The sequence below is a fragment of the Podarcis tiliguerta genome, assembly GCF_965153285.1.
Source record: "Podarcis tiliguerta genome assembly, chromosome: 12".
NCBI lineage: Eukaryota > Metazoa > Chordata > Lepidosauria > Squamata > Lacertidae > Podarcis > Podarcis tiliguerta.
Genome location: NC_139545.1, coordinates 55,940,435 through 55,968,251, shown reverse-complemented (window position 1 = coordinate 55,968,251; position 27,817 = coordinate 55,940,435). Strand labels below are relative to the sequence as shown.

Genomic DNA, 27,817 nt, shown 5'->3' with positions numbered 1-27,817 from the left:
CTTCTCTGGAGCAGCAGAAAACCTTTCTCCCTCCTCTATGTGACATCCTTTTATATATTTGAACATGGCTATCATCTCACCCCTTAACCTCCTCTTCTCCAGGCTAAACATGCCCAGCTCCCTTAGCCGTTCCTCATAAGGCATCGTTTCCAGGCCTTGGACCATTTTGGTTGCCCTCCTCTGGACACGTTCCAGTTTGTCAGTGTCCTTCTTGAACTGTGGTGTACCTGTGATGAGTTTGTTGAGCCCTTCGCAATAAATCCCTCTGCTCAATCAGAGACGTATTTTACGGCCTTTATTGTACATATTTATAAGGTACAGAGCATCGCTTTGAGCGTCCGATTCATCCACAGCAGATCCCAGGAGTGGGAACTTCCTGCTCCTCCTCCAGCAAAGCAGCATGGGCAATCCCAAACGTCTGAGCTGACGGAACAGGTCTTCCCTCTCCCTCCGTGCCTGTGATGGCCTGGGATTCGGACTCAGGTGCTGAACCTGAAGAATCCCAGCCTGCACAGGATTCCCCGCCTCCAGAACCAGCTGAGCCAGGGCTGGGGCTTGAGCCTGAAGGGTCCTCACCTGTGCTGGATCCTCCGGACCAGACACCAGCTGAATCCACTCTGGCTCCTGAGGTGATGGAGGACCCATTGCCTGCAGGTGCTCCTCCCTCAGCCCTGTCGGGAAGGTGAAGCTGCCCCTGGGTCCGGTAACCCTCCAGCCTCTCCTGAGCTGCAGAGGCTCAGGGCAGAGAGGCGGAGGGAACTAAGTTCCCACAGGAGAAGTGCTCGCCTTCAGGCCAGGAGAGGCGAGTCACCAGAGGATCGGGGCCGCCCTATGCCTCAGGGCAGATAAAAGCCGGCCAGCCCAGTCCCAAGTTGCGGGAGCAACATTGTTGGTTGCTAGTTCCTGCCTGCACCCTGTCCTGCTCTCCTGCCAGAGTTCCTGACCTCACCCGACTCCCTGCCTTGGACCCAGCTTCAGCTTTGACGAACAGCCTCCATACTGCACCCTCAACCTCGGACTGGACTCTGACCTCGCCGCACGGTTAACCCTCGGGACCAACACAGTGCCTGAGCTGGAAGAGAGGTGCTGGTGCCCACTAACATGACCTGAGTGGCTCCCCCTTGCTCTCCACCCTCTTTTAGTGCTGCCTCTTCTACCGGCCCCCCTCTCTCCCCATCCTTCAACTCCGGAGCCTTCCCTGCCAGCTCTGTGACAGTACCCATCTATTAGGACAGAGCTCCCCCAAACAGTGCCTGGCCTCACCCACAGAGGTCCCCCCTGGCACCCACAGTGCACCCTTTCGTACTGGCCTTTTGGGAGTTGCAGTGGCAAACATCTGGAGAGTGCCGGGGTGGCGTGGGGCAAAGGTTGCCCTATGTACATTATGGATCTCCAACTAAGGGACGTTGCTGGATGTTTTAAAGCACAGAGCACTGGTTTCCAAACCTTCCACGGACCGCTTGAAAGTTACTGAGGGTCTTCACGAACCACTTAATGATTCTCCTGCCTGCCTGTTGTATAGCAACTGTCCAGCACTGCGATAAATGCTTTGGAATTTATTCAAATTAAAACTCTCCAGCATGGACATTCGCAGACCACTGCTGGTTGGTGGGACACTATCTGGGAGCCCATCGCAGATGGACACGTGTTTCTTTCACTGAAAGTCAGCAGGCAGGGCACTAGGTTTTAGAGATCCTGATGGACAGGCCTCGCTCAAAGAGAGGGATGAGGCTCCGTTTCCCTTCGGATGTCGCCGGACTGCAGCTCCCATCATCCTTGACCAAAAGCCATGCTGGATGGGGCTCATGGGAGCTGAAGTCCAGGAAGTGCCCCGAGAACTTTAGGTAGAGGACTCATTCTGACCTTCCCACGAGAATCATTCCCAAAAGCATTCCTGGGTGGGCCAGAGTGCCTGTAAAAGGGATTGCAGGTATACATTTGAAAGCCAGAGTCAGGTCCTTTCCCAAAGTTGGTCTCCCACAGTTTTTGGACTACAACTCCCATCATCCCTAGCTAGCAGTAGACAGGGATGATGGGAACTGTAGTCCAAAAACAGCAAAGTTTGGGAAACCCTGTTTTACACAGTCACGCAGCCATGCTGACCCTGGGGTGTGGATTGCGGGGGGTGGCACATTCTTAACGAGAGTCACCCCATATTTCCTTGGGCCCTGCTCCTCCCGGGTGTTACGATGTGCTCTGTTAGAGGTCCTGCACCAGTCGCACTCACTCCCCGAGGTGGCTGTAATCTCCCAGGACGGAGCGCACCGTCTCAAAGGCCTGCTCAAAATCTCCTTCCTCGCAGCCGTGCCTCCAGTACCAGTGCAGAAAAGCTTTGCTCTCGTACATGGCCCTCGCCCGCTGCTCCACCCGCTGCAGGAGGTCAGCTGAGCTGCTGTGGTTGGCACAGACGGTCAAGCTGTGCCGGCCGGGAGCCACGAGGCTGGCAGCATCTGGAGGGAGGACAGAGGTGGTGAATTAGCACAAGCTCTGGAGCCAGCCTGAAATATATAGATTTACAGCAGATGTCCAAAGCACATCCTCAGCATGTCTTGGGAGCTGCATGCAAAGATGCTGCCACTCCATGGAAGAGCCTTCCCAGGGAAGTGAGAGCTGGACCATAAAGAAGGCTGATCGCCGAAGAATGGATGCTTTTGAATTGTGGTGCTGGAGGAGACTCTTGAGAGTCCCATGGACTGCAAGAAGATCAAACCTCTCCATCCTTAAGGAAATCAGCCCTGAGTGCTCACTGGAAGGACGGATCCTGAAGCTGAGGCTCCCATACTTTGGCCAAATCATGAGAAGAGAAGACTCCCTGGAAAAGACCCTGATGTTGGGAAAGATGGAGGGCACAAGGAGAAGGGGACAACGGAGGGCGAGATGGTGGGACAGTGTTCTTGAAGCTACCAGCATGAGTTTGACCAAACTGCGGGAGGCAGTGGAAGACAGGAGTGCCTGGCGTGCTCTGGTCCATGGGGTCACAAAGAGTCGGACACGACTAAATGACTAAACAACAACAACTGGAGCCAGCCTAAAATATATAGATTTACAGCAGATGTCCAAAGCACATCATCAGGATGTGTTGGGAACTGCATGCAAAGATGCCCCCACCCCAAGGAACAGCCTTCCTAGGGAAATTCTCCTGGCATCAAAATTCAGCCAGGCCTTTAAAACTAACCGTGCTTGGATATAATATTAAAAAGCAGAGACATCACCTTGCCGACAAAGGTCCGTATAGTTAAAGCTACGGTTTTCCCAGTAGTGATGTATGGAAGTGAGAGCTGGGCCATAAAGAAGGCTGATCGCCAGAGAATGGATGCTTTTGAATGGTGCTGGAGGAGACTCTGGAGAGTCCCATGGACTGCAAGAAGATCCAACCTCTCCATTCTGAAGGAAATCAGCCCTGAGTGCTCACTGGAAGGACAGATCCTGAAGCTGAGGCTCCAAGACTTTGGCCACCTCATGAGAAGAAAAGACTCCCTGGAAAAGACCCTGATGTTGGGAAAGATGGAGGGCACAAGGAGAAGGGGACGACAGAGGACGAGATGGTTGGACAGTGTTCTCAAAGCTACCAGCATGAGTTTGACCAATCTGCAGGAGGCAGTGGAAGACAGGAGTGCCTGGAGTGCTGTGGTCCATGGGGTCACGAAGAGGCGGACACGACTAAACGACTAAGCAACAACAACAGTAAGAAGAAATGTCCTGGGCAGAACCAGAACCAGGGGCTTGCGTGACTGACCGGTCCAGTAAGTAGCAGCGAAGGGGTTCCACGAAACGCAGCGGTAGCCTTGCCTCAGCTTCCTCAGGACCAAACTGGGGTTCGCGAGAAACGCGTCTTCCCGGGGGCCGCGAGCCACAGCCAGCATGGCTGTGCTCTGGTGCTGCCGGCAAGCCTGCTAAGGACCAAAGCACAAGGGAGATGGAAGAGCCCTCACACCCCAGCCCCACCTGGTGCCCTTCCCCGGACTTGCATCCACGGATGCTCCCGAGAGAGCAGGAATTCCTTCGGCTAAACAGAGCAGGAACAGGGGAATCCAGCCGGACGGTTTTCGAAAAGGGTCAACCTCGTTGCTGCTGCTGCCCCTCGTCGTCCTGCCACAGCAGTGTGGAACAGTGGTTAGAGCAGGGGTGGGGAACCTCAGGCCTAGGGGTGGATACAACTCTCGGATCACCAGTCCTTCCTCGCTCCCAGAACCCGGGCAACCAAATGTCCCTTTGTGGTCGCCATCTGTTGTAAACAACATCTGCCCTTTTCCCCTTATGGGGTATCCAACAGAGGCCAACCAGAGAATATTGAGAAGCAAAGCAGCTAGTAAGCCTGATCTTTATTAAACTTGCAACAGGGTCCTCACTCACCACACGGAGGAGGGAGGAGGAACCCAGAAAAATGGCGCGCAAGGCCTTATAAAGACTTTTGAAATTGCCCCCCTGTAGATCAAGACCACCCTCAGAAACATCATACATACATCACAGAAGGGGTGTAACCTAAGACCACCCCTCAGATACATCATACCTACATCATAGAAAAAACGGTCTAAAACAGAAATTTGAATGTTGTTTTTCTCCTGTCCTTGTTTATCTCCTGTCTGGCAGGTTACTTGATTGGATTTCCTGGGGAGCCTGACCAGTTTTTTGTAATGATAAATACTTAGTTCCTGGGCCAGGTCACAGGCTCACACCCTATTCATATCTTAAATGTGCCCTTAAGACAGGATCTGTGAGGAAAGAGACAATGGGGAGGTTTCCCACTTTGACCTTACAGAGAAAACAAATGCTCAGTTTGGGAATCAAAATGGTTCCAGGTCGGTCTTCCTGTGCTACACAGGAACACTTATGAACCGTTAACATATGCAGTGGTGCCCCGCAAGACGAATGCCTCGCAAGACGGAAAACCCGCTAGACGAAAGGGTTTTCCGTTTTGGAGGTGCTTCGCAGGACGAATTTGCTATGGGCTTGCTTCGCAAGACGAAAATGTCTTGCAATTCCTGGGGGTTTTTTTCCACTACCCACCCCCTTTTTCTAAGGCACTAAACTGCTAATAGCCTTTTAGCAGCTAATCCGCTAATCCCTTAAGCCTTTAATAGCCGCTAATAGCCGCTAAACCGCTAATAGCGCTAATCCGCTAATGAGCTTGCTTCGCAAGACGAAAAAACCGCTAGACGAAGAGACTCACGGAAGGGATTCTTTTCGTTTTGCGAGGCACCACTGTATGATCTGCTATCCAACGCAGGAGATTCTTCCTCTGAATTTTACACTGCAGCCTGCACAGGTAGAGGTAGAGAAGCCCAAGTTACTCATTTAAAGGATACAGGATTTCCAGCCAGAGACTGGCGTGGCAGCGGCTGCAGCACGGAAGACGCCAGGCTGTCCCAAAACACCGTCCCCCTGGGGAAATGAAACGCAGGCCCCGCTCACCACAAAGGCAATCCCATATGGAGGGAGGTAGGGAGCAATAACTCAAACAGTGTCAGATAAATTTTTCAAAGAAACAGCTCAGGAAGCCAGGCCTAGATAGACCCTCAGCAGATCAGCTGTGGGGACTGAAGGCCCTTGCTTTCTCACTTTCCCCGCCGGAATCTGAGACTCCATCGCCGTGCAAAATGCAATCACCGTCAAAATGCAAGTAGATAAATAGGTACCACTCCGGCGGGAAGGTAAACAGCGTTTCCGTGCGCTGTTCTGGTTCGCCAGAAGCGGCTTAGTCCTGCTGGCCACATGACCCGGAAGCTGTATGCCGGCTCCCTTGGCCAGTAAAGCAAGATGAGCGCCGCAACCCCAGAATCGGCCACGACTGGACCTAATGGTCATGAGTCCCCTTTCCCTTTATCAGTTTGTTATCTCGTTTTTTGTCCATCTAAATTGCCCGTAATTTTTCATTACATTACAAGAGTGTTTAAAATCCTGCGAATGCTGTCATCTCCTTACAGTGGTCTCCTAAGTAAACTATAATTTTTCCCCTGTTCTTTTTTAAAGCTTTTGTCCTCTTGGTTCCTGAGCTTCCCAGTTAATTTTGCCATTTGGGCATAGCCCATCGTCTTAGTTTGCCATTCTTCTCTGCTCAGGGTTGTCTCTTCCTTCTATCTCTGGGCTAATAACATCCGAGAGGCAGTTGTTGCCTACTTTATGTATGAAAATAAAGACCTCACTCTACACCTTTGTTTGAAATGGAGCTGTTTTAACGAAAATAAGACTTTGGTCTGGATTCGGCATTCTAGCTCCCGCAGGCATCCCCGGACTTGACCCTCCAGCTGTTTTGGGACTACAACTCCCATCATCCCTTGCTAATGGGACAAATGGTCAGGGATGATGGGAATTGTAGTCCCAAAACATCTGGAGGGCCAAGTTTGCCTATGCCTGTGCTAGGGCAACAGGGCATTTCCTCCACTAGTTCAAACTCCTACAATGCAGGGTCATCTAGTATCACCCCCTGCAATACACACAGCAACACAGTAGTAATAATAATAATAATAATAATAATAATAATAATTTATTATTTATACCCTGCCCATCTGGCTGGGCTTCCCCAGCCACTCTGGGCGGCTTCCAACAAAACACTAAAATACAATAACATATTAAGCATTAAAAGCTTCCCTAAACAGGGCTGCCTTCAGATGTCTTCTAAAAGTTTGGTAGTTAAATTTCTCTTTGACATCTGGTGGGGGGGAGTTCCACAGGGCGGGCGCCACTACCAAGAAGGCCCTCTGCCTGGTTCCCTGTAACCTCACTTCTCACAATGAGGGAACCGCCAGAAGGCCCTCGGAGCTGGACCTCAGTGTCCGGGCTGAACGATGGAGGAGGAGACGCTCCTTCAGGTATACTGGACCGAAGCCGTTTAGGGATTTCAAGGTCAGCACCAACACTTTGAATTGTGCTCGGAAATGAGTTGTAGCCTCCCAGTGAGGCCCCTGCTCCTACCTTGTGCTGGCTTGAACTGTGTGGAGGAACTTGAAGGCGGGCATTGGGCAGACGGTTCTCAGCAGCTCCCAGGGCTCCATCCCCATGCTAACCCCACTGCAAAGCAAGGGACAGGGCATTGAGAAGAGCAGACACAACAGGCAACACCTTCCCCAGAGGCTCCCAAACCATTTTGGGGCTGGATAATAATGATAATAATTTTACACCCTGCCCATCTGGCTGGGTTTCCCAACAGAATACAGTGGTACCTCAGGTTAAGAACTTAGTTCGTTCCGGAGGTCCGTTCTTAACCTGGAATTGTTCTTAACCTGAAGCACCACTTTAGCTAATGGGGCTTCCCGCTGCTGCCGCGCCGCCGGAGCACGATTTCTGTTCTCATCCTGAAGCAAAGTTCTTAACCTGAGATACTATTTCTGGGTTAGCGGAGTCTGTAACCTGAAGCGTCTGTAACCTGTGGTACCTCGGGTTACAGACGCTTCAGGTTACAGACTCTGCTAACCTAGAAATAGTACCTCAGGTTAAGAACTTTGCTTCAGGATGAGAACAGAAATCGCGCCGCAGCGGCAGCGGGAGGCCCCATTAGCTAAAGTGGTGGTTCAGGTTAATAACAGTTTCAGGTTAAGAATGGACCTCCGGAACGAATTAAGTACGTAACCAGAGGTACCACTGTACCTCGGGTTAAGAATTTTGCTTAACAGAACAGAAATTGTGCTCCAGCGGAGCGGCGGCAGTGGGAGGCCCATTAGCTAAAGTGCTACCTCAGGTTAAGAACATACCTCAGGAACAAATTAAGTTCTTAATCCGAGGTGCCACTGTATTAAAAACACCAAACATTAAAAACTTCCCTAAACAGGGCTGCCTTCAGATGTCTTCTAAAAGTCAGATAGTTGTTTATTTCCTTGACATATGATGGGAGGGCGTTCCACAGGGTGGGAGCCACCACCAAGAAGGCCCTCTGCCTGGTTTCCTGTAACCTCGCTTCTCACAGGGAGGGAACTGCCAGAAGGCCCTCGGTGCTGGACCTCAGTGGGGTGGAGATGCTCCTTCAGGTATAAAGGGCCGAGGACGTTTAGGATGGGAGTTGTACTCTGGAACGCCTATTGGGTGCTAGGCTGGGGAAGGCTATCTCAGGCGCACACAGCTGCAGAAAGCATTTGGCCTTTCTTAAGAGAATGCAATGGAATGGCTCTTCAGTCAAGTGCCGGCTGGAAGCAAGAATACTCATCGCGCAGTATTGGAAGACACAGGAACTACCCACGCTGGAAGAATGGCAGATGAAAGTTATTGACTATATGGAATTGGCAGAAATGACTGGCAGAATCAGAGACCAGGGAGAAGAGACGGTGAAGGAAGATTGGAGGAAGTTTAAAGACTATTTACAGAAACACTATAAGATAATGAATGTTTGATGACACCAGATCGAATGTAAAAGGTTATTAGCAAAAAAAATTTAAAGATTAAGAAAGATTAATATTTTATGATATACGGAAATGCAATTATATTAAGATATTAAAATTATGATGAAATTAAATTAAGACAGAGGGAAGGAATTTGCTGATAGAATATAAGATCTGGAATACAGAGAAGGAAGGTCTGGGGAGGTCGGTGACACAAGTTAACGCCAAGATTATAATGAGATAAAAATTGTTTTTACTTTTTTCTTTCACACGTTGTTGCTGTTTTGTGTTTATATGTTATGTTATTGTATTTTTCTGTTATATGTTGTATTGTGTTTTTCTCTTTGTTATGTTATACTTATTGTAAAACCCAATAAAATATCTTTTAAAAAAACAAAACAAGTGCCGGCTGGGCAGCAAACAGCAAAAGCCAGCCCCTGTCCCAAGCACCTGCCTCGGACTCACCTTTGTGATGTGAAAATCTTTAGTGGGCAGAGAAGCCCAGCGAGGCAGGAAGCGAGGTAGGCATTCATAGAAGGGAAGGAGACTTGGCACAAGGCTTCAGGAGTGTCCTTCCTCGCCAGGGGAGCAGCTGCCTGCTTCAGCACCTCGTCGTTGTGAAACAGAAGGACCCCGTCTGCATACCTGGGAGGAGGGCAAAGCAGGGTCAGGGGCATTTCTGATAGACTAATTTATTATTATTATTATTGTTGTTGTTGTTTAGTCGTGTCCGACTCTTCGTGACCCCATGGACCAGAGCACACCAGGCACTCCTGTCTTCCACTGCCTCCCCCAGTTTGGTCAAACTCATGCTGGTAGCTTCGAGAACACTGTCCCACCATCTCGTCCTCTGTCATCCCCTTCTCCTTGTGCCCTCCATCTTTCCCAACATCAGGGTCTTTTCCAGGGAGTCTTTTCTTCTCATGAGGTGGCCAAAGTCTGGGAGCCTCAGCTTCAAGATCTGTCCCTCCAGTGAGCAGTCAGGGCTGATTTCCTTCAGAATGGAGAAGTTTGATCTTCTTGCAGTCCATGGGACTCTCAAGAGTCTCCTCCAGCACCAGAATTCAAAAGCATCCATTCTTCGGCGATCAGCCTTCTTTATGGTCCAGCTCTCACTTCCATACATCACTACTGGGAAAACCATAGCTTTAACTATACGGACCTTTGTTGGCAAGGCGATGTCTCTGCTTTTTAAGATGCTGTCTAGGTTTGTCATTGCCTTTCTCCCAAGAAGCAGGCATCTTTTAATTTCGTGACTGCTGTCACCATCTGCAGTGATTATTATTATTATTATATATCCACTTAAACATTAGGAAGAACTTCCTGACAGTAAGAGCTGTTCGGCAGTGGACTTTGCTGCCAAGGAGTGTGGTGGAGTCTCCTTCTTTGGAGGTCTTTAAGCAGAGGCTTGACAACCATATGTCAGGAGTGCTCTGATGGTGTTTCCTGCTTGGCAGGGGGTTGGACTCGATGGCCCTTGTGGTCTCTTCCAACTCTATCATTCTATGATATCCCGCCTTACAGTAGCTACTACTATGCTATAAGATCCACTGTCCTGTGATATCATATATGAGTTTGTACTACTGATGAAGCCTAAGATGGTGAAACAAGGCTAATATTCCGGAAATCCTTGTCTTAGACTGCCACAATCTTTTGTGTGGATTGTTGGACTCTATGAACAGACAGGTGGAATAGACATTTTCACATATATGGACCTTATGCATAAACTGATTAGAGAATGAAATGATCCACTGGGTCTTCTACTTTTCCCATTGAACTTCATGAGCTACTCCTGTTGAAATCTACAATTCAATACAATGAATAGTATATATTATTTTTTCAAATGTAAAGCCGGTTATGTCTTGTGTGTTTATTGAATCTTTCACGTAGCCAGAGGTTTGTTGTTGTTTTGCGCCTGTTTATATATGAACAACTTGCATATAAACGCAGGCTTGCCATGGACAAATTCAATGATATTTGGAATCCATTCTTAGAGACACCGTAATAGGTTAAGATCTGGTGAAGTACAATAACAACCTTGTAAAATATACAGTTTGGGGTTTCCCCCCCTTGTTTTCCCTTTTGCACGGGTTCTGTTTCTCCTTATTGTTCGCATCTCACCATGTCTGGTGCACATATAGTTAGGTACTTTTTGAACGTTCAATAAAGATGTTAAAATAAATAAATGCTTGCCATGTGTAATGGTTCTAGGGGTTGCTCGTGCGTAAGTTGCCGCCACTCCTGGCTAGGTTACCTGGTTGAACCCTTTCTGTCTGGACAGCCTCAAGTTTCGTGGCTGCCTCAGTCGCTGGCAGAATCCGTCAGTGGGCGTTTCTTGAACCTCTTCCAGCATAAAAGCTGTTTGACGCCCAGTCTCCTCCCCCTTTGCCTGCGCGGAAGTCTTCTGCGCAAAGTGGGTGTGGGCAGCGGAGTACCCGTACTCTCTCCGCTGGTCTCCGGCGAGGAGTCCTGGAGCCACCTCTCCGATTCCCCCATCTGCCCCCCTTCTCCACTGGTGTTACGCTGATTTCCTTCCCCAGCGGATGGGCTGCCTCTCTCCCTACTGGGACCCTATCCGGCATCCCTCTGGAGCCTTCTCTCCGCCTCCAGCTCCGATGGCATTTCCCTGACACCATGCTTGGAGGAGAACCATTGAAATAAAGTGGAAATGCCAAACTCTGGCACATTCATTCTGACCTGTCTACCCTGAGTAGATCTTCAGTCAGCTATATTCCAGTGTCGTTGCTTTTTTCCTTTTGCTTGCCAAGCCTTGTAAGAGATAGACCTTCCTTTACTCACCTCTGGAGCCAAGAAAGGCACAGCAGGGCGTTGTAGTGCTGCAGAGGGCTCTCACCAGCTTGGTGTGGTGCCACCGAGACCGACAGGATGTGGCTGAGGGGGTACTCTTCTCGAATGGCTTCGCACAACCGGGAACTCAGCCCTAGGGGAGAAGAGCCCAAGGCAAACGGATTAGCATCGCTTAACACCAGGGAAAGAAGGAGTTGCTATTATTATCACTGCTAATAATAATAATAAGTATAAGAATGAGGAAATCCCGACAAAAGAACAGTGGCAAGAGAAACTGATGTTGTTGGGATACTGCCAGGGAGATAGAGCCCATCATGACTCCACGTCGCCTCTGGACATCCATCAATCTCCCGTAGACACGCAGTATCAGCAATTAGTGACACGAGCTCCAGAAATAGCTTCCCACATTCCAGAGCCAAGCACGCTCTATCAGCAGATAATGCACACAGCGAAAGATGCACCCAGGAGAGCATTATTTGTAAGTTTATTCAGTGTTGATCAGAACAAAGAAAAACATGACTGCCTGCTTCAGTGTTCCGGCACAGGGAGAGATGAAAGCAAAGACACAACAGAAACATCCTGTGAAACAGGAAATGCGCAGGCTGTGACACAAACATCCTGCTCCCTTTTAAGGTGGAACAGAAATATCCTAACATCCTCCCCCTTTCCGTGTAACCTGTAGTACCTGTGGTTCAACCCAATTGCAACCTCTGTACATAAACCTTAAGTTGTTCTCTGTTAACAACCTTCGACAACAGATCATCCTGCTCCCTTTTAAGGTGGAACGGAAATATCCTAACAGATGTATCATGCAGAACTGGCTAAATTGACATACAAATTGCGAGATAAGGACAACTGTGACTTTAAAGAAAAATGGGAACTTTTTACAAATTACATAAAAGGACAACAAATTGAATTGGACTCCCTGGCAGGTTTTGAATAAACACACACATATTTATTGATTGATAACATGGTAGATAGATAATTTAAGGATCTGCATAATTTTACAACATGCAGAGAATAATATGTGTTGAGAAATCAGAGAGAGGAGCTGAAGGAGTTTTGGGGGGAGGGTTGCGAGGGTTTGAGGGGTGGGAAGGGGGGGCAATAATGAATATGATATGTTTGGATAAGTTGTGTTGAAATTGCTAATGTATATTTTTTATTATAATAAATAAGTCTAAGTCTAAGTCTAAGTATAAGTATAAGTACAGTGGTGCCCCGCAAGACGAATGCCTCGGAAGACGAAAAACTCGCAAGACGAAAGAGTTTTCCATTTTCTGAGTTGCTTCGCAAGACGGATTTCCCTATGGGCTTGCTTCGCAAGACGAAAATGTCTTGCGCCTTTTTTTTTTAAACCGCCAATGCATTCCTATGGGAAACCGTCAATACACATTGGTGCTTCGCAAGACGAAAAAACTCGTAGAACGAAAAAACTCGCAGAACGAATTAATTTCGTCTTGCGGGGCACCACTGTATAAGTATAAATATATGTCACCCATCTGGCTGGGCTTCCCCAGCCACTCTAGGCGGCTTACAGCATATATAAAACACACCAAAATATCAAGCATTAAAAAAAATATATCCTATACAAGCAACAAACAAACAAACAAACCAATAAATTGATAGAAACCAATAACAAGAATAAAGAGTTTATAAAAGGTAAAGGGTAAAGGGACCCCTGACCATTAGGTCCAGTCGTGGCCGACTCTGGGGTTGTGGCGCTCATCTCACTTTATTGGCCGAGGGAGCCGGCGTACAGCTTCCGGGTCATGTGGCCAGCATGACTAAGCCGCTTCTGGCGAACCAGAGCAGCACACGGAAACGCCATTTACCTTCCCGCTGGAGTGGTACCTATTTATCTACTTGCGCTTTGACGCACTTTCAAACTGCTAGGTGGGCAGGAGCAGGGAACAAGCAAGCAACGGGAGCTCACCCCGTCGCGGGGATTCAAACCGCCAACCTTCTGATCGGCAAGTCCTAGGCCCTGTTTAGTGGAGTTTGTAATGTTTGATGTTTTAGCATGTTTTTAATATTCTGTTGGGAGCCGCCCAGAGTGGCTGGGGAAACCCAGCCAGATGGGTAGGGTATAGATCATAAATTTACAGTGGTGCCCCGCAAGACGAATGCCTCGCAAGACGGAAAACCCGCTAGACGAAAGGGTTTTCCGTTTTGGAGGTGCTTCGCAAAACGAATTTGCTATAGGCTTGCTTTGCAAGACGAAAATGTCTTGCGAGTTCCTGCGGGGTTTTTCCCCCTCCCCCCCTTTTCCCAAGCCACTAAGCCGCTTAACAGCTGATCGCTAAGCCGCTTAACAGCTGATCCACTAAGCCCGCTAAGCCACTAATAGCCTTTTAGCAGCTAATCCGCTAATCCCTTAAGCCTTTAATAGCCGCTAATAGCCGCTAAACCGCTAATAGCGCTAATCCGCTAATGGGCTTGCTTCGCAAGACGAAGAGACTCGCGGAACGGATTCTTTTCGTCTTGCGAGGCACCACTGTATTATTGTTGTTGTTATTATGAACCATCTTCAGAGGCAGCCCACACCATGCCTTTAAAAGCACATGGCTTCCCCCAGAGAATCCTGGAAACTGTAGCTCACCGCAAGTGCTGGGAAGCGTAGCGCCGTGAGGTGCAAACCACGGTTTCTGGGATTCTTTGGGCGAAATGCATTGTATGGCTGTGGCCGTAGTCAGGGGAGGGGAAAATAGCTTTCATTGAAATGACGTCCTCACCAGCTCCTGTGCCCCCGCTGAGGCTGTGGAAAAGCACAGTCCCACCATAGAAATCCCTTTTCTCGGCCTCTTTCCGCAGACTCTCCATTGTCCGACTGCACAAGCTCTGCTCGCTGTCCGAACGGACGCCGTGATAACCTGTGAACCGCAAAAGGTACAGACCCCAAGTGAGAAGAGCTGCTGGAGACGAGCAACAGGGCAGGAGGGTCCCTGCTTTTTATTATTATAATTTTTATTAAATTTCTGTTTCACATTTCAGAATACAGTCATACCTCATGTTACGTTTGATTCATGTTACATTTTTTAAGGTTACGTCCCGCAGCGACCCGGAAGTACTGGAAAGGGTTACTTCCAGGTTTCATTGCTCACGCATGCACAGAAATGCAAAACGATGTCATGCGCAGAAGTGCCAAAATGCAACCCATGCATGCGCAGACGCGCTGCTGCGGGTTGCGCTATTTTCATGTTGCGAACAGGCCTCCGGAACGGATTCTGTTCGCAACCAGAGGTACCACTGTATTCACTTAAACAACCTTAAAATATCCTCTTTCCATGGTTCATTTTGCACAGCATAAATCCCTACATATTTTATATACCGTATTTTTCGCTCTATAAGACACACTTTCCCCCTCCTAAAAAGTAAGGGGAAATGTGTCCGCGTCTTATGGAGCGAATGCAGGCTGCGCAGCTATCCCAGAATATTTTTTCCTCCTCCAAAAACTAGGTGTGTCTTATGGTCTGGTCTCGACCAGAGCCAGGGCTTTTTCAGCCGTGGCCCCAATCTGGTGGAACCTGACATCTTTCTGCAGGGCCTGCAAGACAGAGCTGTTCCACCAGGACTTTGTCCAAGGCACAGCCTTGTTCTTTGGTAATCCTCACAGAACTCTAGTCCAATGGTTGCCATTAATTTGATTTTGAACTGATTTTAGAATGAATTGATTTTAGAATGCTGTATTACTTTACTGTTGTGAGCCACTCTGAGCCCGGCTTCGGCTGGGGAGGGCGGGCTATAAATAAATTTATTATTATTATTATTATTATTATTATTATTATTATTATTATTATTATTATTATTATCCGACCAGGCTTCCACGGCTTCCGATTGGCTGCAGGAGTCACGCTTTGGTTTCTCAACGTTTCAGAAGTCAAACAGACTTCCGGAACGGATTCCGTCCGACTTCCGAAGTCCGATTGTACACGCCATTTCCCTCCATATATACTGGCTCCCTTCCGCTGTCTTTCCATTCTTACGCGCTTTCCAGAGGCTGTTGGATGCAGAGGAATGGGGGGGGGGGTGTCGGGCTGTGGAGCCCCCAAGGGAAGAGAGCTCAGAGCCTGGGAAGTGGTGATGGGGTGACGATGAGCTTTCAGTGGGAGAAGACTGGGAAGAGGACGTGTTGGAAGCAACAGAGCCTAGTGAGCAGGGAGAGTCTGTGGCAGAGAAAAGTCCAGAATTGGAGGCAGAAGCAGAAGAGGAAGGAAGCCAAGAGGCAGAGATGAGTCAGGCTGTTGAAGAAGCCCTTCTGCTGTGACAAGCTCCTCTCCCTGCTTATCTCCCAGAACCAGAAGAGGTCTGAAAAGGGCAGAGCAAAGGTTGGTTGCATGCGGGCACTGACTCCGGATTGCTTGGGGAAAACCCTGGAAAGGAGGGAGCATAAGACGACTGTGGAGAGGTGGGGACCTTCTGTCGCGGCAAGTGATCCATGGGTCAAGACCTACTGGGGATGATCCGCTGTGATCACAAGGCCTGACACTTGGCCAAGCCTGTGCAGATGTTCTTGCTAATAAAAAGTTAACTCCAGCATTGAGCGGAGTGATGATGGGGCTGGACTACTGCAATGCGCTCTACGTGGGGCTACCTTTGAAGGTGACCCGGAAACTACAACTAATCCAGAATGCGGCAGCTAGACTGGTGACTGGGGGCAGCCGCCGAGACCACATAACACCGGTCTTGAAAGACCTACATCAGCTCCCAGTACATTTCCAAGCACAATTCAAAGTGTTGGTGCTGACCTTGAAAGCCCTAAATGGCCTCAAAGGCCCAGTATCCCTGAAGGAGTGTCTTCACCCCCATCGTTCTGCCTGGACACTGAGGTCCAGCGCTGAGGGCCTTCTGGCGGTTCCCTTGCTGCGAGAAGCCATGTTACAGGGAACCAGGCAGAGGGCCTTCTCGGTAGTGGCGTCCGCCCTGTGGAACGCCCTCCCACCAAATGTCAAAGAGAAGAACAACTACCTGACATTCAGAAGACATCTTAAAGCAGCCCTGTTCAGGGAAGTTTTTAATGTGTGACATTTTAGTGTATTTTTGGTCTCTGTGGAATCCTCCCAGAGTGGCTGGGGAAACCCAGCCAGATGGGCAGGGTACAAATAATAAATTATTATTATTATTAGTATCACTACAACAGAGACGCGGGTGGCGCTGTGGGTAAAAGCCTCAGCGCCTTGGGCTTGCCGATCGAAAGGTCGGCGGTTCGAATCCCTGCAGCGGGGTGCGCTCCCGTTGTTCGGTCCCAGCGCCTGCCAACCTAGCAGTTCGAAAGCACTCCCGGGTGCAAGTAGATAAATAGGGACCGCTTACTAGCGGGAAGGTAAACGGCGTTTCCGTGTGCGGCTCTGGCTCACCAGATGCAGATTGTCACGCTGGCCACGTGACCCGGAAGTGTCTTCGGACAGCGCTGGCTCCCGGCCTCTAGAGTGAGATGAGCGCACAACCCTAGAGTCTGTCAAGACTGGCCCGTACGGGCAGGGGTACCTTTACCTTTACTTTACAACGGAGAAATCTGGGGCTCTTACCATAAGCCCAGTTGCTGCCTCTTCCCTGCTTCCCCATGATGAGATTGGACTCTCTGAATAACCTGGTTTTGGGGTGGGGGGATGAGAAAGGAAGAATGATGATGATGATAATGATGTCAGAGACTTTATTCGGGTCTCCGTGCACTAAAGCAATAAAATAAAAATATGTTTCGTGTGGGGGTTCTGTTTCTGGCCCCTGAGCGCTTCGGTGCAGCGCATATAAGTGCACTGTGTCACCCCCACCTCCGTTTCTACCTTCTTCCAGTTCCAAAAGGGATCATATGTCAACCGGATGCACCTAAACTGGTCATCGCCTGTATACGAAGTTTTCCCCAAGAAAGTGGATTTCTGCAATCTGAACCAACCGAATGTGCATATAAAGCTTATTTTGCACAATTTAGCCTTCTGGCTAAATGGGACGTGGGTGGCGCTGTGGGTTAAACCACAGAGCCTAGGACTTGCCGATCAGAATCCCCATGACAGGGTGAGCGCCCGTTGCTTGGTCCCTGCTGCTGCCAACCTAGCAGTTCGAAAGCACGTCAAAGTGCAAGTAGATAAATAGGCACCGCTCCGTTGGGAAGGTAAATGGTGTTTCCGTGCGCTGCTCTGGTTCGCCAGAAGCGGCTTAGTCATGCTGGCCATATGACCCGGAAGCTGTACGCCGGCTCCCTCGGCCAGTAAAGCAAGATGAGCACCATATAACCCCAGAGTCAGCCACGACTGGACCTAATGGTCAGGGGTCCCTTTACCTTTTAGCCTTCTGGCAACCTTTCACCACTGGAAATCCCGCTTACCCACCCCAGTTTCTGAGATTTCAGAAGACACTGAAAGCTTCCAAGCCTCTCTTGGCTATGCAATCTCATAAAAGTCTTGTCCCCTCTTGTATCCTTCCCCGTCTCCATGGAATACAGTGGTACCTTAGGTTACATACGCTTCAGGTTACAGACTCCGCTAACCCGGAAATAGTGCTTCAGGTTAAGAACTTTGCTTCCGGATGAGAACATAAATCGCGCAGCAGCGGGAAGCCCCATTAGCTAAAGTGGTGCTTCAGGTTAAGAACAGTTTCAGGTTAAGAACGGACCTCCGGAACGAACTAAGTTCTTAACCTGAGGTACCACTGTATTCTGTTGGGAAACCCAGCCAGATGGGCAGGGTGTAAAATTATTATCATTATTATCCAGCCCCAAAATGGTTTGGGAGCCTCCGGGGAAGGTGATGCCTGTTGTGTCTGCTCTTCTCAATGCCCTGTCCCTTGCTTTGCAGTGGGGTTAGCATGGGGATGGAGCCCTGGGAGCTGCTGAGAACCGTCTGCCCAGTCCCCGCCTTCAAGTTCCTCCACACAGCTCAAGCCAGCACAAGGTAGGAGCAGGGGCCTCACTGGGAGGCTACAACTCATTTCTGAGCACAATTCAAAGTGTTGGTGCTGACCTTTAAAGCCCTAAACGGCCTCGGCCCAGTATACCTGAAGGAGCGTCTCTACCTCCATCGTTCTGCCAGGACACTGAGGTCCAGCTCCGAGGACCTTCTGGCGGAAATCGTGTGGCGGCGGCAGCGGAAGGCCCCATTAGCTAAAGTGGTGCTTCAGGTTAAGAACAGTTTCAGGTTAAGAACGGACCTCCGGAACAAATTAAGTACTTAACCTGAGTTACCACTGTACCCACTACCCGAATAAATCTATTAACAGTGGCCTGGAGATTCCTTATGCTGCCTTCGAAGGAAAGCAGGGTGGCGGAGCTGGAGCCCCCTGCCACTTACCCTCTTTTGACTTGTTTCTGCAGCTTCCTCACCACTTTGGGCTCACTGTCCACACAGACGGCGCTCAGATGGCCATCCTGGGAGCAGAATGGGTAACTGGAAGAGATACAGCAGCAGCTCACATCAGGGAAGGCCCAAGACACCCCCGGTCCACTCACCCCACTCAGCTTTAGTTGAAATTCCTGCATCGCAGGGGGCTGGACTGGACCTTTCACCTCTACAATTGTATGATTCTATTAATCCTGGAGGGACGCGGGTGGCGCTGTGGGTTAAACCACAGAGCCTAGGACCTGCCAATCAGAAGGTCGGCGGTTCGAATCCCCGCGACGGGGTGAGCTCCCGTTGCTCTGTCCCTGCTCCTGCCAACCTAGCAGTTCGAAAGCACACCAGTGCAAGTAGATAAATAGGTACCGCTCCAGAGGGAAGGTAAAGGGCGTTTCCGTGCGCTGCTCTGGTTCGCCAGAAGCGGCTTAGTCATGCTGGCCACATGACCCGGAAGCTGTACGCCGGCTCCCTCGGCCAATAAAGCGAGATGAGCGCCACCACCCCAGAGTCAGTCACGACTGGACCTAATGGTCAGGGGTCCTTTACCTTTACCATGATGTAATCGTACTCTCAGATTAACGAACATTCCGGCATTTTAAAAAGAATCATTAACATTTGTACCTATTCAGCATGCAAACTATTTTAGAAGTCTTAATGCGCCTGTTAAGCCAATGTATGAACATCACATATAACATACCAGTTATTTATCACACCCGGAAGCTGTATGCCGGCTCCCTCGGCCAATAAAGCGAGATGAGCGCCGCAACCCCAGAGTCGGTCACGACTGGACCTAATGGTCAGGGGTCCCCTTAACCCTTTATGAATTATGGAGTGATTCCAGAACTTCGGAGACATCCCTCTATGCAAAACGATCAGTGCAAAGTCTGTTTAAACTCAAGGCAATGTAGTAAGTGATGGCTTTTTGTCACTGACAACACACCCCAAAAATGTGAGTTGCTTAAGGAATGGTGAGCCTGTGAGCCTCCAGATGTTGCTGGGATCACAACTCCCATCACCTCTCACCGCTGGCCCTGCTGGCTGGGGCTGATGGGATCTGGAGTCAAGCGGCAGATCGACCGCCACAGGATCCTAGTCCTTGGGTTAGATGGCTTTCACCATTTCTGGTTTTGAGAAGCCCATTGCTTTTCAGAACAGCTCTAGAAGGAGTTACAGCCAAGGAAATTAAGAATTGTCTTTCTCCCCCCATCATTATATTCAAAATTAAACCCAGAGCTCTATATTTATTCTTCCTGGCTCAGCTACTGAGACATACTTGAGGGGTGAGGACCAAGGTCTGTCTCTGATTTGAAGCCTTTTAAAAAGGCAGAGGAATTGATTGACGTATTTTTTTCCTGTTCACCCAGGGAAAAAGGAGGAGGCCATGTTTTTCCCTGGGCCCAGAGGATACAACTATGATTACTACAGAAACGTAATGATTATAAACCACTCCCAAGCGTTCAAAGTTCTTCACGTGTATCAACTAACTGAAAACCTTACAACGACCCGGCAAGAAAAGTCATGAAAAGAGGATATTAATAGACAAGATAATTAACTGTTTTTATACGCGACAATGGCAGCAAGAGTACTATTGGTACAGAAATGGAAACAAGAAGAACTACCGACAAAAGAAGAATTGCAGACGAAATTAATGGACTATGCAGAATCAGATAAGATGACAGGAAGGATTCGAAACCTGCGGGACCGGAGATTCTCAGAGGACTGGAGTAAATATTTGAACTATTTGAAAAGCAATTGTAATCAATGCTAGTAGGACTGCAAGACGTTTTGTAAGGAGGACTATGCGAAATATTACAGAAGAAAGTATGAAGAGAATTATTAGTGAAGGACTATTAAAAGTAATAGTGAAATTAATGAAATGCAGATAAAGTGATAAAGACTGAAAAATATTCAGATGTGGTTGATGGAAGTCCAAAATATTGTGTAAGATAAGAAAATATGTTATATGATTTGTGGAATTTTGTGTGTGTGTGTGTGTGTGTGTGTGTGTGTGTGTATATATATATATATATATATATATATATATGCTTTCGTAGATTTTCACGGGTACAGGAATGCAGGTTTTGGTGTCCTCGGGTGTCTTCCCGTGTAAAAGTTGGGGTGTCTAGGCGACGTTTCGACGAGGTCTCACTCGTCATCTTCAGGCTGGTGCTTTCGGCTTCTTGTTACTGGAACAGAGCAGGATCTCAGTGTTTGAGTTCCTATAAATACTGTTGAGGAGGTGTGGTGTATAGCTTCCAATGTTCTGGGCAGAGAGGAGGTTCCCAGGCTAGTGTGCCTTTTCTTCTTTTGTTCCTTAATTACTTGAGGGATATCTTGAGTGATTTCTTGAGTGATTTCCTGAATCCCACTTAGGTGGGTCATTAGGTGTGGATTAGTTGCTAAAGCCTTCGTGTCTTGAACTCTTGAACTTTGTGAAGAGTTTTTCTGAGAAGATGGCTGTACTGCACTTGGTTGTGCTCTGGCTTGGCTTCGTGTATAGGGGCGAGCTGTGGTTTTGTGGCCTGTGCCAGCCAGATCTGTGTAGGGATTGCAGGGGGGTGCAGCATCCGGAGGTGCCACCCTGGTTTGGATACTGGATGGTGTCTGTAATTTATCTGTGGAGAGGGTCTGGGTTTGGGTCTGGTGTGGTTGATTGGTGATGGCGTTCTGTGTGCCTCTGGATCTGGTGTCAGATTTTGTGGGGAGGGCTAATTTCCAGATGTCTGGCAAGCGGGATGTGTCGTCACGCTTGTTCATGTTGTGAGGGTGTTTCTCTATCTCGATGGCTTCCATGATTATTCTCTTGTGGTGATGTTCCATGTTAAAGAGCAATTTGGAATCTGCAAAATTAATTTCGTGTCCTGTTTCTTTCATGTGTTGGAAAAGAGAGGAAGTTTTTTCTTCTTTTTTGACGGCATTCTTGTGTTCTGCGATCCGTGCATTTATTCGTCTGTTTGTTTGTCCAATGTACGTGGCTGGGCAGACTTTGCAGGGTATTTCATAGACCCCTTGGTTTTCCAACTGAATTTTATCCTTGGGGTTTCTGAGGATATTGGCTATTTTTTGGTTGGTGCAAAAGGCTGTTTTGATATTGTGTTTATGGAGGATTTTGCTAATTTTATCTGTAGTGCCCTTGATATAAGGAAGGAGGGCTATGCCATTGTTTTCTTCTGTGTCTTGGTTTTTGGGGGGTGTTTCTTTTTGGATTAGCTTCGTAACCCTGTTTTGCTGGTATCCATTGGCAATTAACACATTTGAGAGATTCTGTAACTCAGTTGTCAAGTGGTCTTCGTCAGCCAGGCGTTTGGTTCTGGAGATGAGAGTCTTGGCTACGGAGTTTATTTGTGCAGGGTGGTGGTGTGATTGTGCATGTAAGTAGCGGTTGGTGTGTGTTTTTTTCCGGTAGATAGTGTGTCCTAGGGAGCCATCAGGTTTTTTGTAGATTAGGACGTCAAGGAAGGGAAGTTGGTTGTTGGCTTCTATTTCCATAGTGAATTGTATTTTGGGGTGTAGGCTGTTGAGATGTGTGAGGAAGCTATCCAGTTTTTCCTTCCCGTGTGGCCAAATTACAAAGGTGTCGTCAACATATCTGAGCCAAAGTTTGGGTTTGTGTTCTGACTTGTCTAAAGCATTGGTTTCAAAGTGTTCCATGTAAAGGTTAGCGATGACCGGTGAGAGGGGTGATCCCATAGGTGCTCCTTCTATCTGTTTGTATCTTTGTCCATTGTGGATGAAGTACGTGTTGGTTAGGCAGTGGTTGGTCAGGTCCAAGATGTATTCGGGGGGATTGTATTTGTTTTGAATGGCTGTCAAGGCTTCATTAATGGGCACTTGTGTGAAGAGAGATACAACATCGAAGCTCACAAGTAGGTCATTGGGTTGTAGGTTTTGCTTCTTTATTGTTTCTATGAACTGGAAGGAGTTTGGAACGTGTGAAGAGATGGATTCTGCATAGGGCTGAAGTTGCTTGGCGAGAAATTTAGCGAGATTTTGTAGAGGTGAGCCTATGGAGCTGACTATTGGTCTGAGTGGTGTTCCTTCTTTGTGTATCTTGGGGAGGCCGTAGAGTTTGGGGCATCTGGATGATTTTTCTCTGGGGATGATTCTTAGCTGGATTTCTTCACTGATAGGAGAGGCTTTTATTTTGGATTTGGTGGTTTTTTCCAGATAGGTGGTGGGATCTGTTTTTATAGGTTGGTAGGTAGGGTCTTGGAGTAGGTTTGATAGTTTTGCTTGGTAGTCCGATGTGTTCATCACAACAGTGGCATTACCTTTGTCTGCTGGGAGAATGATTATGTTGTTGTCTTTCCTCAGGTTGGTGAGTGCTTTCTGTTCTTCTTTGTGTAAATTGCTTCTGGGTGGTTTGCTGGAGCAGAGGATGTTGGTGACTTCAAGTCTGATTTTATTGGCTTCATCTGGATTGATTTTGGTTAGGCTAGCTTCGACTCCGCATATGATGTTTTCCGTGGGGATGCGTCTCGGGGCGACTGCAAAGTTGAAACCTTTGGAGAGTACTTTGGTTTCAGTTGAGGTGAGGATCCTGTCTGATATGTTATGTACTGTTTGTTTCATGGGTTGTTGTGGAGGGTGGCTGGGCTTCTGGCGTTTCTCTAGTTTGTGGAGTTTGTTGGTGTGTGTGTCTGTCTTGTGTGAGGTCTCCGTTTCAGCTCTCCAGACGGCTAGTTGTTTGCATTTGTCCCAGAGTGCAGGGTGGATTTTGTTACAGAGTTTGAGGTGAAGAGTGAGTAGATCTTTGTTGGTTTGGTTTAGTAGGTATCTTTTCTTGTGTAGTTCGTTTCTGATTAGAGATAGTTCAGTTCGTTTTAGGATCCTTTCGGTAGCTGGGGTTTTAGAGTGGAATTTAAGTTGGAAGCATGTGGGAATTAAGTTGTTGTCTCGGCAGTTGCGTAGGAACAAGAGATCACATAAGATGGTGGCTCTTCGGATTTCTAGTTTCTCGTAGGTTCTTGTCAGCTGGAAGGTTTCCTCCCCGTAGAGGTGAGATATTTGCTTTCGTAGATTTTCACGGGTACAGGAATGCAGGTTTTGGTGTCCTCGGGTGTCTTCCCGTGTAAAAGTTGGGGTGTCTAGGCGACGTTTCGACGAGGTCTCACTCGTCATCTTCAGGCTGGTGCTTTCGGCTTCTTGTTACTGGAACAGAGCAGGATCTCAGTGTTTGAGTTCCTATAAATACTGTTGAGGAGGTGTGGTGTATAGCTTCCAATGTTCTGGGCAGAGAGGAGGTTCCCAGGCTAGTGTGCCTTTTCTTCTTTTGTTCCTTAATTACTTGAGGGATATCTTGAGTGATTTCTTGAGTGATTTCCTGAATCCCACTTAGGTGGGTCATTAGGTGTGGATTAGTTGCTAAAGCCTTCGTGTCTTGAACTCTTGAACTTTGTGAAGAGTTTTTCTGAGAAGATGGCTGTACTGCACTTGGTTGTGCTCTGGCTTGGCTTCGTGTATAGGGGCGAGCTGTGGTTTTGTGGCCTGTGCCAGCCAGATCTGTGTAGGGATTGCAGGGGGGTGCAGCATCCGGAGGTGCCACCCTGGTTTGGATACTGGATGGTGTCTGTAATTTATCTGTGGAGAGGGTCTGGGTTTGGGTCTGGTGTGGTTGATTGGTGATGGCGTTCTGTGTGCCTCTGGATCTGGTGTCAGATTTTGTGGGGAGGGCTAATTTCCAGATGTCTGGCAAGCGGGATGTGTCGTCACGCTTGTTCATGTTGTGAGGGTGTTTCTCTATCTCGATGGCTTCCATGATTATTCTCTTGTGGTGATGTTCCATGTTAAAGAGCAATTTGGAATCTGCAAAATTAATTTCGTGTCCTGTTTCTTTCATGTGTTGGAAAAGAGAGGAAGTTTTTTCTTCTTTTTTGACGGCATTCTTGTGTTCTGCGATCCGTGCATTTATTCGTCTGTTTGTTTGTCCAATGTACGTGGCTGGGCAGACTTTGCAGGGTATTTCATAGACCCCTTGGTTTTCCAACTGAATTTTATCCTTGGGGTTTCTGAGGATATTGGCTATTTTTTGGTTGGTGCAAAAGGCTGTTTTGATATTGTGTTTATGGAGGATTTTGCTAATTTTATCTGTAGTGCCCTTGATATAAGGAAGGAGGGCTATGCCATTGTTTTCTTCTGTGTCTTGGTTTTTGGGGGGTGTTTCTTTTTGGATTAGCTTCGTAACCCTGTTTTGCTGGTATCCATTGGCAATTAACACATTTGAGAGATTCTGTAACTCAGTTGTCAAGTGGTCTTCGTCAGCCAGGCGTTTGGTTCTGGAGATGAGAGTCTTGGCTACGGAGTTTATTTGTGCAGGGTGGTGGTGTGATTGTGCATGTAAGTAGCGGTTGGTGTGTGTTTTTTTCCGGTAGATAGTGTGTCCTAGGGAGCCATCAGGTTTTTTGTAGATTAGGACGTCAAGGAAGGGAAGTTGGTTGTTGGCTTCTATTTCCATAGTGAATTGTATTTTGGGGTGTAGGCTGTTGAGATGTGTGAGGAAGCTATCCAGTTTTTCCTTCCCGTGTGGCCAAATTACAAAGGTGTCGTCAACATATCTGAGCCAAAGTTTGGGTTTGTGTTCTGACTTGTCTAAAGCATTGGTTTCAAAGTGTTCCATGTAAAGGTTAGCGATGACCGGTGAGAGGGGTGATCCTTTTGCACCATCCTTTTGCACCAACCAAAAAATAGCCAATATCCTCAGAAACCCCAAGGATAAAATTCAGTTGGAAAACCAAGGGGTCTATGAAATACCCTGCAAAGTCTGCCCAGCCACGTACATTGGACAAACAAACAGACGAATAAATGCACGGATCGCAGAACACAAGAATGCCGTCAAAAAAGAAGAAAAAACTTCCTCTCTTTTCCAACACATGAAAGAAACAGGACACGAAATTAATTTTGCAGATTCCAAATTGCTCTTTAACATGGAACATCACCACAAGAGAATAATCATGGAAGCCATCGAGATAGAGAAACACCCTCACAACATGAACAAGCGTGACGACACATCCCGCTTGCCAGACATCTGGAAATTAGCCCTCCCCACAAAATCTGACACCAGATCCAGAGGCACACAGAACGCCATCACCAATCAACCACACCAGACCCAAACCCAGACCCTCTCCACAGATAAATTACAGACACCATCCAGTATCCAAACCAGGGTGGCACCTCCGGATGCTGCACCCCCCTGCAATCCCTACACAGATCTGGCTGGCACAGGCCACAAAACCACAGCTCGCCCCTATACACGAAGCCAAGCCAGAGCACAACCAAGTGCAGTACAGCCATCTTCTCAGAAAAACTCTTCACAAAGTTCAAGAGTTCAAGACACGAAGGCTTTAGCAACTAATCCACACCTAATGACCCACCTAAGTGGGATTCAGGAAATCACTCAAGAAATCACTCAAGATATCCCTCAAGTAATTAAGGAACAAAAGAAGAAAAGGCACACTAGCCTGGGAACCTCCTCTCTGCCCAGAACATTGGAAGCTATACACCACACCTCCTCAACAGTATTTATAGGAACTCAAACACTGAGATCCTGCTCTGTTCCAGTAACAAGAAGCCGAAAGCACCAGCCTGAAAATGACGAGTGAGACCTCGTCGAAACGTCGCCTAGACACCCCAACTTTTACACGGGAAGACACCCGAGGACACCAAAACCTGCATATATATATATATATATATATATAGTGGTGCCTCACAAGACGAAATTAATTCGTTCCGCGAGTCTCTTCGTCTAGCGGTTTTTTCGTCTTGCGAAGCAACCCTATTAGCGGATTAGCGCTATTAGCGGCTATTAAAGGCTTAGCGGCTTAGCTGCTAAAAGGCTATTAGCGGTTTAGCGGCTTAGAAAAAGGGGATGGGGAGCGGAAAAAAATCTCAAGACTCGCAAGACATTTTCGTCTAGCGAAGCAAGTCCATAGGGAAATTCGTCCTGCGAAGCGCATCGAAAAACGGAAAACCCTTTCGTCTATCGGGTTTTCCGTCTTGCGAGGCATTCGTCTTGCGGGGCACCACTGTATATGTATATATGTATATGTATACACACAATACATATACTTGCTTTCGTAGATTACAATACATATACATATGTATGAATGAGAAAAGTCATGAGAGACTGGAGGCCCAACTATAAGCCTGTGGTCTGATCCAGCAAGCTTTTCTAACAGACGTACATGTCAGCTTCTCGGTTAGTTGTGCCGGTAACGATTTGCCACCATTCCTGCCCAATCTGGTTGCCGCACTGTCCAATCTGTAGCCACACAGCAGACATGGTTCCTGGAATAGTAAAGACAACAACATACCAGTGTTAGACATAGGACCTCAGAACAGGGGAAGATGTTAATTGAGTCTCTGGACATGATAAAAGCAGGTGATGTTGAATGGCTATCTTCTGTCGCTGGCATGGGTCTGTCTCGAGTGACATTGGAGTGTGCCTGAGGGGGTGAAGTCAAACCACTGTGTTGGAAGTACTTAAGTAAGCTCCCCGGACCACAAGCCTGGGGCTTGTCGATCAGAAGGCCGGCGGTTCGAATCCCCGCGACGGGGTAAGCTCCCGTTGCTCAGTCCCTGCTCCTGCCAACCTAGCAGTTCAAAAGCATGTCAAAGTGCAAATAGATCAATAGGTACCACTCCGGTGGGAAGGTAAACGGCGTTTCCGTGCGCTGCTCTGGTTCGCCAGAAGCGGCTTAGTCATGCTGGCCACATGACCCGGAAGCTGTAAGTAAAGCGAGATGAGCGCCGCAACCCCAGAGTCGTCCGCCACTGGACCTAATGGTCAGGGGTCCCTTTACCTATAATCTTCCCTTACAGGGTTGCTGTAATGTAGAGATTAGCTGAGGACGGGTTTGAACCCTGGACTCCTTGGAGAAAAAGGTGGGATATAAATGCAATAAATAAGATGTTCTGCTTACCTGCTTAAGAAAGCTGGAGAGGCCAGCGAGATGGAGATGCACCTGTCGCAAAACACACCTGGGGAATTTCTAGCACTGTTGTGAACAAACAAACAAATATTATTCATCTATCAGATTTCTTACCCATTCCAGGGTGGTTTAACAGCAGCTTGAAAACACGATAATAACAAGACAAAAGAAATACTTGTGAGTAAGCACGAGATAGGATCAGGCTGCAAACAATGAAAAATTGTGCCCATAGTGCTACAAAAAACACCTGATGCACAGTGAGAGAGATAACAATGATTCATATGAAGCAAAAAATAAATCACCAGCGCCAATAAATGCAGAAGCAATCCATACCAATGCTCATTCTTACAACGCAAATCAGTTGCCATAAAACCACAGGGGAGAGAACTGCAGAGAAAGTCTTAGTAGCAGCAGTATTAAAAGCAGAACACATCAATAATCCGAA

At 47.9% G+C, this 27,817-nt stretch overlaps 2 protein-coding genes across 3 annotated transcripts; both read right to left on the bottom strand.

Moving 5' to 3' along the window:
- Positions 1-273: 273 nt before the first annotated feature.
- On the bottom strand, positions 274-26,723 carry LOC310660999 (tubulin delta chain-like; the record flags this gene model as incomplete). Of its 2 annotated transcripts, XM_083406695.1 has the most annotated exons (10): positions 274-2,450; positions 3,737-3,878; positions 5,307-5,382; positions 6,913-7,008; positions 8,775-8,954; positions 11,109-11,250; positions 13,853-13,990; positions 16,646-16,707; positions 18,401-18,496; positions 26,626-26,723. In XM_083406695.1, 10 exons carry the CDS (start codon positions 26,721-26,723, stop codon positions 2,224-2,226), a joined length of 1,257 nt encoding a protein of 418 aa, XP_083262821.1. In that variant the 3' UTR covers positions 274-2,223. The 2 variants fall into 2 exon arrangements, with proteins under 2 accessions (XP_083262821.1, XP_083262822.1); XM_083406696.1 differs by lacking the exon at positions 18,401-18,496.
- On the bottom strand, positions 19,926-26,521 carry LOC310661341 (uncharacterized protein; the record flags this gene model as incomplete). The annotated part of the gene is made up of 3 exons (XM_083407189.1): positions 26,504-26,521; positions 20,768-23,613; positions 19,926-19,937 (listed from the first exon to the last, which is right to left on the bottom strand). The coding sequence occupies exons 2-3, from the start codon at positions 23,564-23,566 to the stop codon at positions 19,926-19,928; spliced, it is 2,811 nt and encodes a 936-aa protein (XP_083263315.1). The 5' UTR covers positions 23,567-23,613; positions 26,504-26,521.
- Positions 26,724-27,817: the final 1,094 nt, after the last annotated feature.